Source organism: Cucurbita pepo, chromosome LG19, assembly GCF_002806865.2.
Source record: "Cucurbita pepo subsp. pepo cultivar mu-cu-16 chromosome LG19, ASM280686v2, whole genome shotgun sequence".
NCBI lineage: Eukaryota > Viridiplantae > Streptophyta > Magnoliopsida > Cucurbitales > Cucurbitaceae > Cucurbita > Cucurbita pepo.
Window position 1 is genome coordinate 7,105,553 of NC_036656.1, and position 12,920 is coordinate 7,118,472.

General features: G+C 40.3%; 5 protein-coding genes across 7 annotated transcripts in view; 2 read left to right on the top strand and 3 right to left on the bottom strand.

Annotated features, from left to right (window-relative positions):
• Positions 1 to 90: 90 nt before the first annotated feature.
• On the bottom strand, positions 91 to 3,093 carry LOC111781032 (serine/threonine-protein kinase HT1-like). 2 transcript variants are annotated; one of them, XM_023661427.1, is made up of 4 exons: positions 2,694 to 3,093; positions 1,270 to 2,019; positions 738 to 1,193; positions 91 to 638 (listed from the first exon to the last, which is right to left on the bottom strand). In XM_023661427.1, the coding sequence occupies exons 2-4, from the start codon at positions 1,999 to 2,001 to the stop codon at positions 354 to 356; spliced, it is 1,473 nt and encodes a 490-aa protein (XP_023517195.1). In that variant the 5' UTR covers positions 2,002 to 2,019; positions 2,694 to 3,093; the 3' UTR covers positions 91 to 353. The 2 variants fall into 2 exon arrangements, with proteins under 2 accessions (XP_023517195.1, XP_023517194.1); XM_023661426.1 differs by having other exon boundaries at positions 1,270 to 2,467; positions 2,694 to 3,092.
• Positions 3,094 to 3,370: 277 nt separating this feature from the next.
• LOC111780952 (non-classical arabinogalactan protein 30-like) lies at positions 3,371 to 4,898 on the top strand. The gene is made up of 2 exons (XM_023661320.1): positions 3,371 to 4,089; positions 4,451 to 4,898. The coding sequence occupies exons 1-2, from the start codon at positions 3,453 to 3,455 to the stop codon at positions 4,753 to 4,755; spliced, it is 942 nt and encodes a 313-aa protein (XP_023517088.1). The 5' UTR covers positions 3,371 to 3,452; the 3' UTR covers positions 4,756 to 4,898.
• Positions 4,899 to 6,294: 1,396 nt separating this feature from the next.
• On the top strand, positions 6,295 to 7,164 carry LOC111780953 (VQ motif-containing protein 4-like). Its single transcript, XM_023661321.1, has one exon. The coding sequence runs from the start codon at positions 6,319 to 6,321 to the stop codon at positions 6,991 to 6,993; it is 675 nt and encodes a 224-aa protein (XP_023517089.1). The 5' UTR covers positions 6,295 to 6,318; the 3' UTR covers positions 6,994 to 7,164.
• A 732-nt stretch (positions 7,165 to 7,896) lies between these two features.
• Positions 7,897 to 10,428, bottom strand: LOC111781967 (30S ribosomal protein S5, chloroplastic-like). Of its 2 annotated transcripts, XM_023662716.1 has the most exons (3): positions 9,696 to 10,428; positions 8,594 to 8,857; positions 7,897 to 8,116 (listed from the first exon to the last, which is right to left on the bottom strand). In XM_023662716.1, the coding sequence occupies exons 1-2, from the start codon at positions 10,355 to 10,357 to the stop codon at positions 8,608 to 8,610; spliced, it is 912 nt and encodes a 303-aa protein (XP_023518484.1). In that variant the 5' UTR covers positions 10,358 to 10,428; the 3' UTR covers positions 7,897 to 8,116; positions 8,594 to 8,607. The 2 variants fall into 2 exon arrangements, with proteins under 2 accessions (XP_023518484.1, XP_023518483.1); XM_023662715.1 differs by lacking the exon at positions 7,897 to 8,116 and having other exon boundaries at positions 8,398 to 8,857.
• Positions 10,429 to 11,343: 915 nt separating this feature from the next.
• LOC111781960 (B3 domain-containing transcription factor LEC2-like) overlaps positions 11,344 to 12,920 on the bottom strand; it is a gene marked incomplete in the record, with an annotated part of 2,632 nt that continues 1,055 nt past the window's right edge. Inside the window, 1 exon segment of the mRNA XM_023662710.1 lies at positions 11,344 to 11,990. Within this exon segment, the coding sequence (XP_023518478.1) occupies positions 11,559 to 11,990 (432 nt within the window).

A 12,920-nucleotide genomic window follows, 5' to 3' on the forward strand; every position in this document is an offset into this window, starting at 1 on the left:
ATTAATATGAGAAAAATAACTTCGGCGCTTAGCTTATTCCAAAAGGTGGCATAATTCATGTAAAGTTGTTTCGTATGACAATATCCTACCGTGAACTTGGCCAGTTTGTCATAGCTAGAATCAAATCGAACCAAATCGAACCGAATCGAACCAGGGCTCGACAACATGAATAATATGCTAGATACACATATGCATCGTAAGCCTGTGCCAAAAAATGGGAAGTCAACAACTTCTTGTTTAATTACAAAAACAAAGACGGCCAAATACTAAGCAGATGACAACAGCGAGGGAGTTCTTTCCTCGAGATTGAGTGAACGATCTCATAACCTGCACTTACAAGACGGTTCGAAGGGTCATGAGAATTTGGGTTTGGGGCGGGGTGAGGGTTCAGGATGTAGGGGGGCAAGCTTTTGAATCCAATGGAGTGGCCCTCCTTTCTTATGGTCTAGATGAAAACTAGACAGAGGATTTCCTACTAAATTGAGTGTCCCATCATGGGCAAGCGAATACTCGAATTTCTCTAATACCTTCACAACCTGCCAGAAATCGGGTCTCTTATCTGGATTTACAGACCAACATTGCTCGATCAGTGCTCGCATTGCCAACGTACAATCACTTGAGATAACAGGCCTAAGATTCTGAAAAACCAACAGTGATTCGTTAAGAACCTCGTTAAGAACCATGACTCGCATGATAAACCCGACAAGGAACGAACACGTGATCAATAAAAAGCTAACCTTGTTCACAACAGCAAAGGCTGCTTGAATGGGAGTCATATCCTGGTAAGGAATTGCACCAGCCACCATTTCCCACAACATAAGCCCGAAGCTGTACACGTCGACCTTTCGACCATAGGGTTTATGTTTAATCATCTCCGGTGCCATCCATCGATAAGTACCAGGATCGTCAGCCAATGGGTCGAGAAAGGCATCAGGACAAGCTATACCAAAATCTGCAATTTTCAGGTGGAAGTCCTCGTCAATAAGAACATTTTCGGGTTTAAGATCACGATGAATTACGCCTTGTGAATGAATATATTCCATGCCATGAGCGACATCTAAAGCCATTGCAATTAGTTTTCGCATAGGAAGAGATTGGTGCTCAAGTTTGTGCAAGTATGCTCTTAATGATCCTTGAGACAAATATTCGGTAATGACACAGTGAACTGGTGGCTTCCTACAGGCAGCTACAAACTGCAACAGAAAGTAAACAAACATCAACAAAACTAAGAGATTGAACATATTGACGACAATCTAACACTCGATTCACCTTTAAAACGTTCGGATGATTGAGACGAGATAAAAGGGAAACTTCTCTGGTAAATTGCTTCTCCAATCTCGAAGCAAGAACTCCATTTTCGTCATCCTCAGGCTGTCGAATAATTTTAACAGCAACAGGTTTGTCCTTGTATTTTCCATGATAAAGACGACTGTGAGCTCCATGAGCAAACCTTAACCCGAGAAACAACTCAGAGAGATCAACACTCCAGTCATCAACCGTTTCGACTGCGGTGACTCTTCCACCACCGGACTCGAAATATTTGGTCCAGGATGAGTCCTTCCGGGGCTTTGACTTATCACCTCGTTTTGCCGTAACTAGGTGTTTCAGTGGACTGGTATTCAAAGACGGCTTGAAATTGGCAGATTTAGAAACTTGAGGGTTCATGTTCTTGAATTCCTTCGTTTGTTCTCTAAGACGAGGAGTTGGTGTTGAGAATCTCTTACTCTCGGATTTTGCTTCCCTGAAAACGTCAGAGAGGTTGCTGGTGGGAAGAGGAGACAGATACCTCTTCTTGTTGGATATGAAACTTGGTTGAATCTTCGAAATATCAGGATTTGGTTTCTGGGGTGATGAAGTTGATTGAGGCCTCGATTTCAAGCCAGAATGGCGAGGTGGTTCGATGGTGAAAGGAACAGGGGTCAATCTTAACGAGTCCCATCGATGATAAACTGTGTGAGAGAACTTGGTTCTCCTAAGCCAAGAATTAGCCTCCTTCTCCATTTTTTTCTTCTAATCTTCCTGCAAAGAGTTCATGAAACTTAACAGATCTTCAAACCACACACGTTCTTCATTTTCTCCCCCCTCCTGCACAGGAGGAGGACTAAAAACAAGTTGGGTTCTCGGGAACAAATGGGTATGATGATGACCATGAATTTGATGGCCCAAAAAGCTTGATTTCTTCAACCCATCAAACAACCTAACGAACAAACATTCGATGTTTCATGAAATTAAAGAATCATTGAGACCTACAAAACGATGGAGATTTTGGAGCGCTGCTCAAATCCTGTTTCTCCCACCAGCAAAACAATCGGTTAAAGCAAAACCCAACAAGCAGATACAGAAATATGAATGCCTCTCAAGCCACAAAGCAACACAAATCGTCCCGTTCAACACCAAATTCCTTTCCTCCTGTACACATCTTTTTTTAACTTTGGTTCCAAAGTCAAACCCCACCTTGAGTATAAGCCTGGCAAATCCCACACAGAGATCCCCAATAAATAAATCCAAATAATAATAATAAAAGAGAACCCAAATTCCAAAAGACAAATAATTTACCCCCTCCCATTTAACTATTCAAACAAGTGAATTAACCAGAACCAAGACAAAAGAGCGAAAAAAAGAACCCCAACAAGTTTCCCAAAAAGAAGCAGAAAAATAAAAAAGAAAAAACCTAGGAAGAGTCAAAACCTGACCTCGAACATGTCGGCCTCTTTCAATTCACACCGCATTCCCTGTAGAAATCCATAGGATGATGAAGGAGACAAACAAAAACATGAAAACCCATCTGTCGGGACAAGATTAGATTACATTTCAGAAATGGAGGATCGTAAATTAGGTTGGTGCTGTGGCGGTAGAAGAACATGGATTGAGCGACAGTAAATAAGATTCCATGGACGAGAAGAGGGATAGAGTTTAGGCAAGGCGTTACGAGTAAGGGAGATATGGCGATGACGATGACGATGACGATGACGATGACGGCGACGGTGAGTGATGGCTGGTGGGAACCACACAACGAAATCCGTAAACACGAGAAAGAGAGGAGGTTGGAATTTTGAGGGATTGTTGAGGTCATTATCGGGAATGTCTTTTTTTTTGGAGGGTACGGACGAATCTTTACCTGGTTCTACCATGCTTTCGCCTTTGGTACGGTTCGCACGGGAACTGTGTACCCTCTTACATCCACCACTTGTGCTTGCCTTTGGTGGCCCAATAATGGGCCATGGTTTTTATTGGGCCGATAAGTTGGGCTTTCAGAGAAACGAGGCTGGAAGGCCCAATACGAGGGAAAAGGGCAAATAATGATAAATTTGTTATTAATATATAATAAATAAAAAAAAAGATAAAAATAAGAGCGGTGATGTTCAACGTTATATTTATTTCCAGAAGCCGCTATATATTTTTGCTCCTATAATCTGAAATTGTCGTCCTTTGTATTCTAAATTCCCAAACCCATGGATTTCGCTCTCTCTAAACCTTTCTTTTTACTCCTCTCCTTCGCCATTTTCGCCGTCTCCACCGCCGAAGACGTCACGGCGGCGGAAACACTCGCAGCTTCCCCTCACCACTACGCCGCCGTGCCACCGGCGCAACCACCTACTCACCACCACCACCATCATCACCACGCTCCAAAACCGGCACCAGTTTCTCCTCCAACCCACTTACCTGTTCACACTCCGGCTCAACCGCCTAGCCACAACCACCACCACCACCACCATGTCCACAGCCAGCCTCCGGTTCACCCGCCGGTGTATAATGCACCTTCTCACCACCTTCCTCCAACCCACTTGCCTGTTCACCCTCCGGCTCAACCGCCTAGCCACCACCACAATGTCCACGCCCAACCTCCGGTGCACCCACCGGTAAATAATGCACCATCTCACCACCTCCCTCCCACCAAAGCGCCGGCTCCCGGCCACGAACACCACCGTGACGTCCGCCCATTGCTGCCTCCAGCTCACTCCCCGTCTCCAATGTACCCACCGAAGCCTCGGTTGCTGAGAAGCTTCATTTCCGTTGAAGGGGTTGTTTATTGCAAGTCCTGTAAATACGCCGGAGTTGACACCCTTAACGGCGCTACTCCCGTCGCTGGTTAGTTCTGAACTTCCTAAATTGTTCCTTTGATACCCTTTACGGCATATTTCTCTTTTTACTAACTTTAATTTCCCCAAACTAAGCTGAATCTTAGATGAGTACAAACACTACGGACCATGAAAAGTTCAAAATCTTTTCATTAAGTTACACAAAATTTCCAGCTTAACATTTTAAAACCAAAATTAATGGAACAATTCGAAATAAATGCAAGAAGAGGACATAACAGAATTGTTTTAGTTTTTCAAAAAAATGAAATGTTTAGCCATAAAAAAGAAAAAGGTCAGAAAAAAGGCTGCAATTATTGAGTATCACATGATATGACAGAGGGCTGTAAATGTAAAATCATTACTAATGGCAGGTGCGAGCGTGAAGCTAATTTGCCAGAACACCAAACACCCGCTGGTCCAAACCGCCACCACCGACAACAACGGCTATTTCTTCATCAATGCACCGAAGGCCATCACCAGCTACGCCTTCCACAAATGCAAGGTCCTTCTCGCCTCTTCCCCAGTCGCCGCCTGCAGCAAACCCTCCGCCCTCCACGGTGGGGCAGCTGGAGCCGCCCTCAAGCCTCAAAAGTCCTACATCGATGCCAACAAGCTCCCCTTCGTCCTTTACTCCGTCGGCCCTTTTGCCTTCGAACCCACTTGCCCTCATCATTAATGTTTCTGTACGACAGAGACACGGTTTTCTTCATCACTGTTCTGTGTTCTGTTTTATGTCTTCAAACGATGTCGTTGCCTGTGCTTGTTGCTGTTGTTGTTCAGTTCTAATATTTAAATTAAATGCTTTGTTTTATTTTTGTTTTTCTCTTTTCCAATTACCTTAGAATATAATACAATAAATTTAAAAAATGAGGAAGGGTAAAAAGGGGAATGCGGCGGAGTGGCCAACCAGTCAAGGAAAAGGCATTTTTTTCCCTTTTTCTTTTTCTTTTTATGTTTTTTTAATTTAAATAATAATTGGGTCTCTGCTTTGTGAGACCGTATCCCTTCCTCCAATAATGTGCTGACCACTTTATTAAGCCACACGCGCCTCCTTCTTGTCTGCAACCACGCTCATGAATCTTAATCATTATTATTTTTATTATTTTATAAAAGATAATTCATCCTCATTTATTCTTACTACAGTGGGCCGCTCTATATGGCCCATTTAACCAACCTCTCCTATGGCCCATTAAGACTATGGGCTCCACCCTTGCTTTCCGGCCCATATTATCTATTCTACAACTTTCCTCATTTATTCTTTTTTTCTATTTTTTTTTAATTTCCTTTTTCCTTTTTTATGGAAAAAAGAAAAAAAGATAAAAGAAACCATTTGCCAAGGTTACATTATAACTTCTTGACTTAATTTATTTGGGGATGATAGTGACAGATTATAAATTTAAAATCTTTGTGCAATAATTAATAAATTGTGAAAGATATCGATTTATTTAATATTTATATTTTGAAAGCTTCAACGATTGTGTTTTTTTTTTTTTAAATAAAAAAAAAGTTTCAACCAATAATTTTAACTTTGGAGCATTATGAAAATTTATAATGAAAAAATAAAAGGAAAATGAGTGTAAATCCACAACCGTCAACTACTTGAATTAATTGTGAGGGACGTTAAAAATATAATAATGGCTGTTTTGATATATAAATAATGGAATAGGAATAGGGAACACAAATTTGTAACCTTAAATGCTCCAAATTATGAGACGGCAAAAGAAGGGACTTCGTAACATCCAGTTTTTGAATTATTTGAAATTATTATTAGTAATTGAATTAAAATAATGTTGATATTTGAAATAAATAAATAAAAGAAAAATTAGTAAATTCGTTTTTTTTTTTTTTTTTTAAATATTAAATGCTGGTGCAGAAAGTCAACGGGAAAAATTGAATTTGAGTTTGACGATGTCTTCACTCTCCCATCTGTGAGTGGACCTCACAGTCTCTCTTTCGTTATCTAAAATTCCAAATACCACATCTTGCGTCATACCCAACGTGGCCCCTATCCTTCCATACAATCCTACCCTCTCTCTCAACGCGTGGTCTTCACTTTCGTTTTGATCTATCTTATTTTGGGTTATATGGTAAGAAAGTGAGAAAGAAACGGGAGGAGCGCGCGTGAGATTGTGTAGAAAAACTCTAAAATCCCTCTTACCAAACCAAACACAAAACTAACAAATTCCCACTTGAAATGAATTGAATCTCACCGTTCCTGAGCTCTTCTTGAAACCCATCCATGAAAATCTCTCCAAGGCCTCATCAAAAGTCCACCACCACCACCACCGCCGCCGCCGCCAATGGGCTTCAACCACCACCGCCGCCGTCTCCAACGACCAGAATCACGAACAGATCCGAATCTGCAAACCCGTACCCGGCCACTTTCGTCCAAGCCGATACCTCCTCTTTCAAAGAAGTAGTTCAAATGCTGACCGGATCGCCCGAAACCGCGAAGCAAATATCCACACCCAAAACCCATATCCCTCCGATTAAATCCATCCCCAAACGCCAACACTCCACGTTCAAGCTGTACGAGCGTAGAAATCTGCTCAATAACTTCCAAATCAGTCCTGTTTTTGCCTCTCTTACTGCCGGATTCTCCCCCAGAAATTACCCCGAAATTCTCTCCCCCACCATGCTGGATTTCCCAACCCTCGTCCTCAGCCCCGTCACGCCGCTCATTCCCGACCCCTTCCGCCGATCGCAGCCGTTGAATTGTGAACCGTCCAACAACATCACTATTAATCCGCCGGTGGATGAACAAGCCGAAGCTAAAGCCATTAGAGAAAAGGGATTTTACTTGCACCCATCGCCGGCCACCACCCCCAGGGAATCGGAGCCGCAGCTCTTGCCTCTGTTTCCAGTCACTTCCCCTGGAGATCAACCAGCTCCACCTCGCTCTTCTGCATCTTGAATTCAATGGGAATTTAACCTTTCAATTTAATGTTCTTCATTTTTTTTTCTTTTTCCAATTTTTCTTCAATGTCTTGGAATTTTGAATCAGTAATACTGAGCATAGGAGAACACAAAAATCTGTAATGCCGTTTATTTGCAGAGAATTCAATGAAAAATCCCTTTGCTCCAATTTTTCTGTATCTTTTAGTTCAACATATATTTTTAGAATTAATTTTAAAAAAACCCTTTAATTTGTTAAACTTTAAGTAAATGGCGAGGAACACAATGCAAACAGCTGCAATGGGTCATTTTCAGAAACATTATTTTATGTTTGAAGTCTAAATAAAATTGGTTGAAAAAAAAAAAAAAGACATAAAAAGCTAGTAATTACCTAAATTTGGATTTGATTTAGAATGTTTTTGGTCAAAATAAGGTTGGTGGATCTGTGAGGAAGTGTTATAATAAATCAAGTCTGTTAAGGTACAATAACAAAAAAAGGGTTTATATTTATTTAGTTATTTATTACATTTTATAAATTTGGAAAGTGAGACTCTCCCAGAGCTAAAATTGGTCCACTCTCAGCTGCGTTTCCTTATATGAAGGTCAAGCTAACCTTCAGTTATTCTCTTCTCTACCGGATTTGCTCCAAGTATGTGCTCGTAACACGATTGGTGCTAACTACGCTACAAATGCTTTCAAGTTCCGATGTGTTGAAAGGGCGATGACTAGAATATAATCAAGTTCCGATATTTGAAAACAGGAACAAAACGCAAATTTATGTGGGGGTGAATTTGTGCACGAACATAAATATAGATACATATTGAGAGGGCGGATTTTTCAATTGTTTCGTCATTTTGGGTCAATTTCATTTTCTAAGGTGTGGGAGTTCATCTTGAAAGCATCCATGGATGACATGATTCACCCTTAGAACTGTAGACTTGTGATAATGAAAAATGTGAAGTGGGGGCTCCAAAATGTGTGGAGACAGGAGAGTAACGTACACTTCAAAAAAGTTGAATGCTATAGCCAAGAGGATGAGTAGCCAAAGTTTGGATTCAGACAGGGAGATTATCTTTCATTAGTAATTTAAGTTGGTTGAATACCCGTCCATCATCTTCAACAAGCAAGCTCTGGGGCATCGCCTTGAAATAGAGTGAACAGATAGTGACTCAGTAATCTTCTCAATCAAGCTTCACATGAGAATTTTTAGGAAAATGCTAAAAAGGCTTTCAGAGTTAGACACAAGACAAAAAGAAGGTAAACCGGAGTTGATAGGTGCAACATGAAGTTGGAGGCACAAGATATGCCTCTTGGCTTATGTTGAGATATGTATACCTTCGATTAAAAAGGTAGACAGAGTAATCTCCGTCTATCTCCTCTCATGTGTACTTCCTACCACGCTATGAACTGTGTTAGAACAGTGTTCTTCAACATTCTAAATTTGTTATAAAAGCCTGCTTCACAGTGAAAGCAACGAACAAATATAGTTCAAGGCTATATAAACTAATGTGCAAATTTAGGGGGGGAACCTCATTGCCGTTTCTACAACATATTGGGTTACAAGAATAGATTTACTAATATATGTCAAAGAAAAACTGAGCCAAGGGAAAATAACTCACCCTTTCCCTCCTCTTCACTTCCACAACTCTTCCATGGGGATACCTCGCTCCCGTGCAACCTCCCGAAACTGTTTCATCTTCTGAACGGCGACCACCGTTGCTCTGGCGTTGTTGAGGGCATTGTTACTTCCAATTTGCTTCCCTAACGCATTCTCGACACCCGCCATTTCGAGGACGATTCTCACTGCTCCACCAGCAATCACACCAGTACCAGGAGAAGCAGGCCTCAGCATTACTTTTGCTGCTCCATAATCTCCCTCCGACCTACAATTTCTTCATTCTCCTTAGCCAACATTTGCAGTAAAACAGGGTAACCCAACATGTGAATACAACTGAAATACTACTTTAGTATAGGATTCATAATTTGAAGCTTCTGTTACTTGTGGGAAAATTGAGTTTCAAACTACAAGTTCTTGACTGAAGTCGAGTTTGTTTGCTTTAGCTTCTCGCTTCCTAGAAACTGCTATACGTTCGGAAATGATTTTGGACATGTCAAAAGTGATTTTAACAAAATCACTCTAAAAAGCATGCCCTTACTCTTTATATTTGCATCTAAAATGAAAGCATTCTATATATATATCTCATTCTCATGGGGCTTTTTAGGTACTAATTCTTTCAGCCGCAGATCGAACACTGGAAGCTCGATCGCTTGATCGAAAAAAGACATGTTCTGCATACTCTAATCGACTAAATTGAACTGTAGGACTCTAGACTAAACTGGGAAACATGCCTTGTCATTTACAAACAACAACTCAATATAAACAAAATGCAGCTACAGAACCAACAAATAACTCAAAACACCAACTTTCAATAAGGATTCGAAGTTCAACCTGCCTGCACACTACAGGATTGGGGCATTAAATAACTTCAAACAAAGTCATTGAACTATCGAAGTAAGGATTATACTTGAACTAAGGTGTTCTATAGACCAGTATAAGCAATAATCATCCAATTCTACTCTTCCTTAAATCCCATATTCCTAATTGAACGTATTCCCATTATCAGCAAACTAAAGCATGACAATAAAGCTACTACAGAAGCCTCTATTAGTATCAAATTCAGTGGTATTGGAATTTTACAATTCGAAGACAAAGTCACGGACCTGTGGGGGAATGTGAGGTACTTGGTCATGGGGACAGTGACGATGTTCCGGCGAGCATTGATCGCCGATTTCTGGACAGCGGAGATGACTTCCTTAGCTTTACCAACACCAACACCGACCTGCCCCTTTTTATCACCCACAACAACGATTGCCCTAAAATGCAACTGTTTCCCACCTTTAACCACTTTAGTGACCCTCCGAACTTGCACAACCCGCTCTTCGAACCCATCCCGCAGCTTGTCCTTCTTGATCTTTGAGCCGAATCCGCCCAATTTCTTCATCTTAGAATCCATTACATAAATATCATTTCCCAGAACACTAACTCCACTGTAAGCGGGGCCATAGAGCTCCTCGTAAGCGGCGGCAATTTCGTCCTCAGATTCTAATGGGCCCTCGTCGAAGGAGGGAGGCGCGACAAAGCCTTCCGGGACTTCAGGAGGGTCGTAGACAAAATCTTCATCGGGATTGAAGGTATCAAAGAAGGTAGTATCAATGTCTGAGGATCTGACTCGAGTTGCAGAGAGAATCGAGGAGGAAATTGGGGCTACGGATAGGGCGGAGTGGACGCCGGAGAAAGGCTTTAATTGAGGAATCGGAAGACGATGAAAGGGAGAAGAACGTACGAAATGAAAGGCAATGGGGACGAGAGTTGAAGAAGCCATTGAACGAAGGACGGAAAGGATTGAGAGGGAAGAAGCTTTGTAGGTCTCAGAGATGCTTATCCCCAATGGGACTCTCTACACGGCTTTGAATTTTACAGACTTACCCAAACGACGTCGTTTAAGAAAAAACATACATTATCCCAATAACTAACTAAGAAAAAACATAAATAATTAGCTCCACATTGTTACCATGGTTAGACGAACACGACTCTCCATATGATATTGTCCATTTTGAGCATAAGCTCTCATGGTTTTACTTTTGACTTCCCCAAACGGCCTCATTGGCTATTAGTTCGGCAACACGACTCTCCACAATGGTATGATATTGTCCACTTTGAACATAAGCTCTCATGGCTTTACTTTGGACTTTCCCAAACGGCCTCATTGGCTATTAGTTCGGCAACACGACTCTCCACAATGGTATGATATTGTCCACTTTGAACATAAGCTCTCATGGCTTTACTTTGGACTTTCCCAAACGGCCTCATTGGCTATTAGTTCGGCAACACGACTCTCCACAATGGTATGATATTGTCCACTTTGAACATAAGCTCTCATGGCTTTACTTTGGACTTTCCCAAACGGCCTCATTGGCTATTAGTTCGGCAACACGACTCTCCACAATGGTATGATATTGTCCACTTTGAACATAAGCTCTCATGGCTTTACTTTGGATTTCCCCAAACGGCCTCATTGGCTATTAGTTCAGTAACACGACTCTCCACAATGGTATGATATTGTCCACTTTAAGCATAAGCTCTCATGGCTTTGCTTTGAGCTTCCCCAAAATGCCTCATTGGCTATTAGTTCGGCTACATAGTCTCCCTTAATGCCATTTAATACATCTGCATTTCGACCTCACTCTAATGGAGTTAGTATTTCTCGCTTATAAACCCATGATCATTCTTAAATTAGCGGGGTGGGACTTCCATCATCCAACAACCATAATTAATTTGAGTATGTATGGTTAAAAAAACACGGAAGAATTTACAATTTCAGCTCAAAAACACTTGCAATAGGTTCAAAATGATTCAAAACAGCAAAATTTTCTCTGTTGCAGCAGCAGCTGTTTGGATCAAGAGAGTCCAGACGCTATAGACAGAGACGATACAACAACAAAAGACATAAGTACATACGCATTATATAATAACAGTACACAACAATAACAACAACAACAACTGTGTTTATGATCTTGTTTTGTTCATATTCTGTCGTTTCTCAAATAGTCTAGAATAGGGAATTTGAACCCACTAACTTCCGGCAGAATTTCAAGGTCTCCAAAGCAATCTTCAAAGCCTTCCACTTCCTTCCCATTATTATCATTATTATCATTATTATCATTATGATTATTATTGTTGTCATTCCCCTTTTCAGTTCCCGTATAGCTCCCTCTCTCAAAGTATGAACGTGAACGTAGGAGGCTAGTGGCGCAAGGTGACTGTGGGAGCTCGTCGTCTTCTGATCTGTGTTTGAGCTGTTCGATCAACAGAGCTAAATTGTCATCCTCTTCTTCGTCTTTAATGTTCATGTTTGGGTAAGCTGAAGCTGTTGCTGCTGCTGCCGCCGCCTCTTTCCTTTTCTCCTCGTTTTCGTCTCGGATTAAATGCTTCTCCCCTTTATCAATCGTCACGTACTGTTTTCATCCATAACAACACCAACAAATTACTCATCTTAACTTCATCAAAATTCAAACCTTTCCATTTGCATTCAAATATGTCCGTGGATTAAATTAGGTGATTGAAGTTAACGTAGCTAGCGACAAACATGACTTTTAAAAAATTTTAAAAGAGAACGTGACGTGCCGACAATCACTTTTCAAGTCAAATTTAGTTAATTATCTTCCACTTCTGTAATCATCTAATAATTATTGGTAATTTTGTTTTAAAAACCCTATTTGAATGAATTTTATAATTGAAATTAATTAAGCTAATTTAATTTAGAGAACTAGAATTTAAAAAAATAAATAAAGTTTAAAATAAAAAGAAAACAAGATCAACGATGTAAGGTGAGGAAAAAGTTTGTAACCGACGGCTGGGATGGCCCCACAAATGGGGGAAATCCTATCTGTAAAAAACAAAGAAATTATTTATAGGAAAACAAGGAACAAGGAACAAGGAACAAAACATCATATTTTACATGTTCAAAGTCACTTTTATATTTGTCCATATTATTATTTTATTTTTATTTTTTCCTTTTTTTCCTTTTTCCAAGCGTTACAAAGCAACCATATTAGGAAAACCCTCGCATCATTATTATTATATTACTTTTCTAGCCACCCACATGTTTAAAACACATTATCTCAATTTTAATTTAAATGCCCACAATATAAATAGTACTTATTAATTTACTCTTTATGTAAATTCATTGAACCTTATGCACTTTCCAATGTTTTCATTTGAGAACTTGCTTCACTCAATGTTGTTTTTTCTTCCTAAAACACACTCAAGAAAATGATATATTTTTGTTGGATTCAACCATATCGTGATGCATGTATTGAGAATTATTAAGAGGGGTAAGGAACACAATCTCGATTGGTATGAGCAAAAAAAAAAAAAAAAAAAAA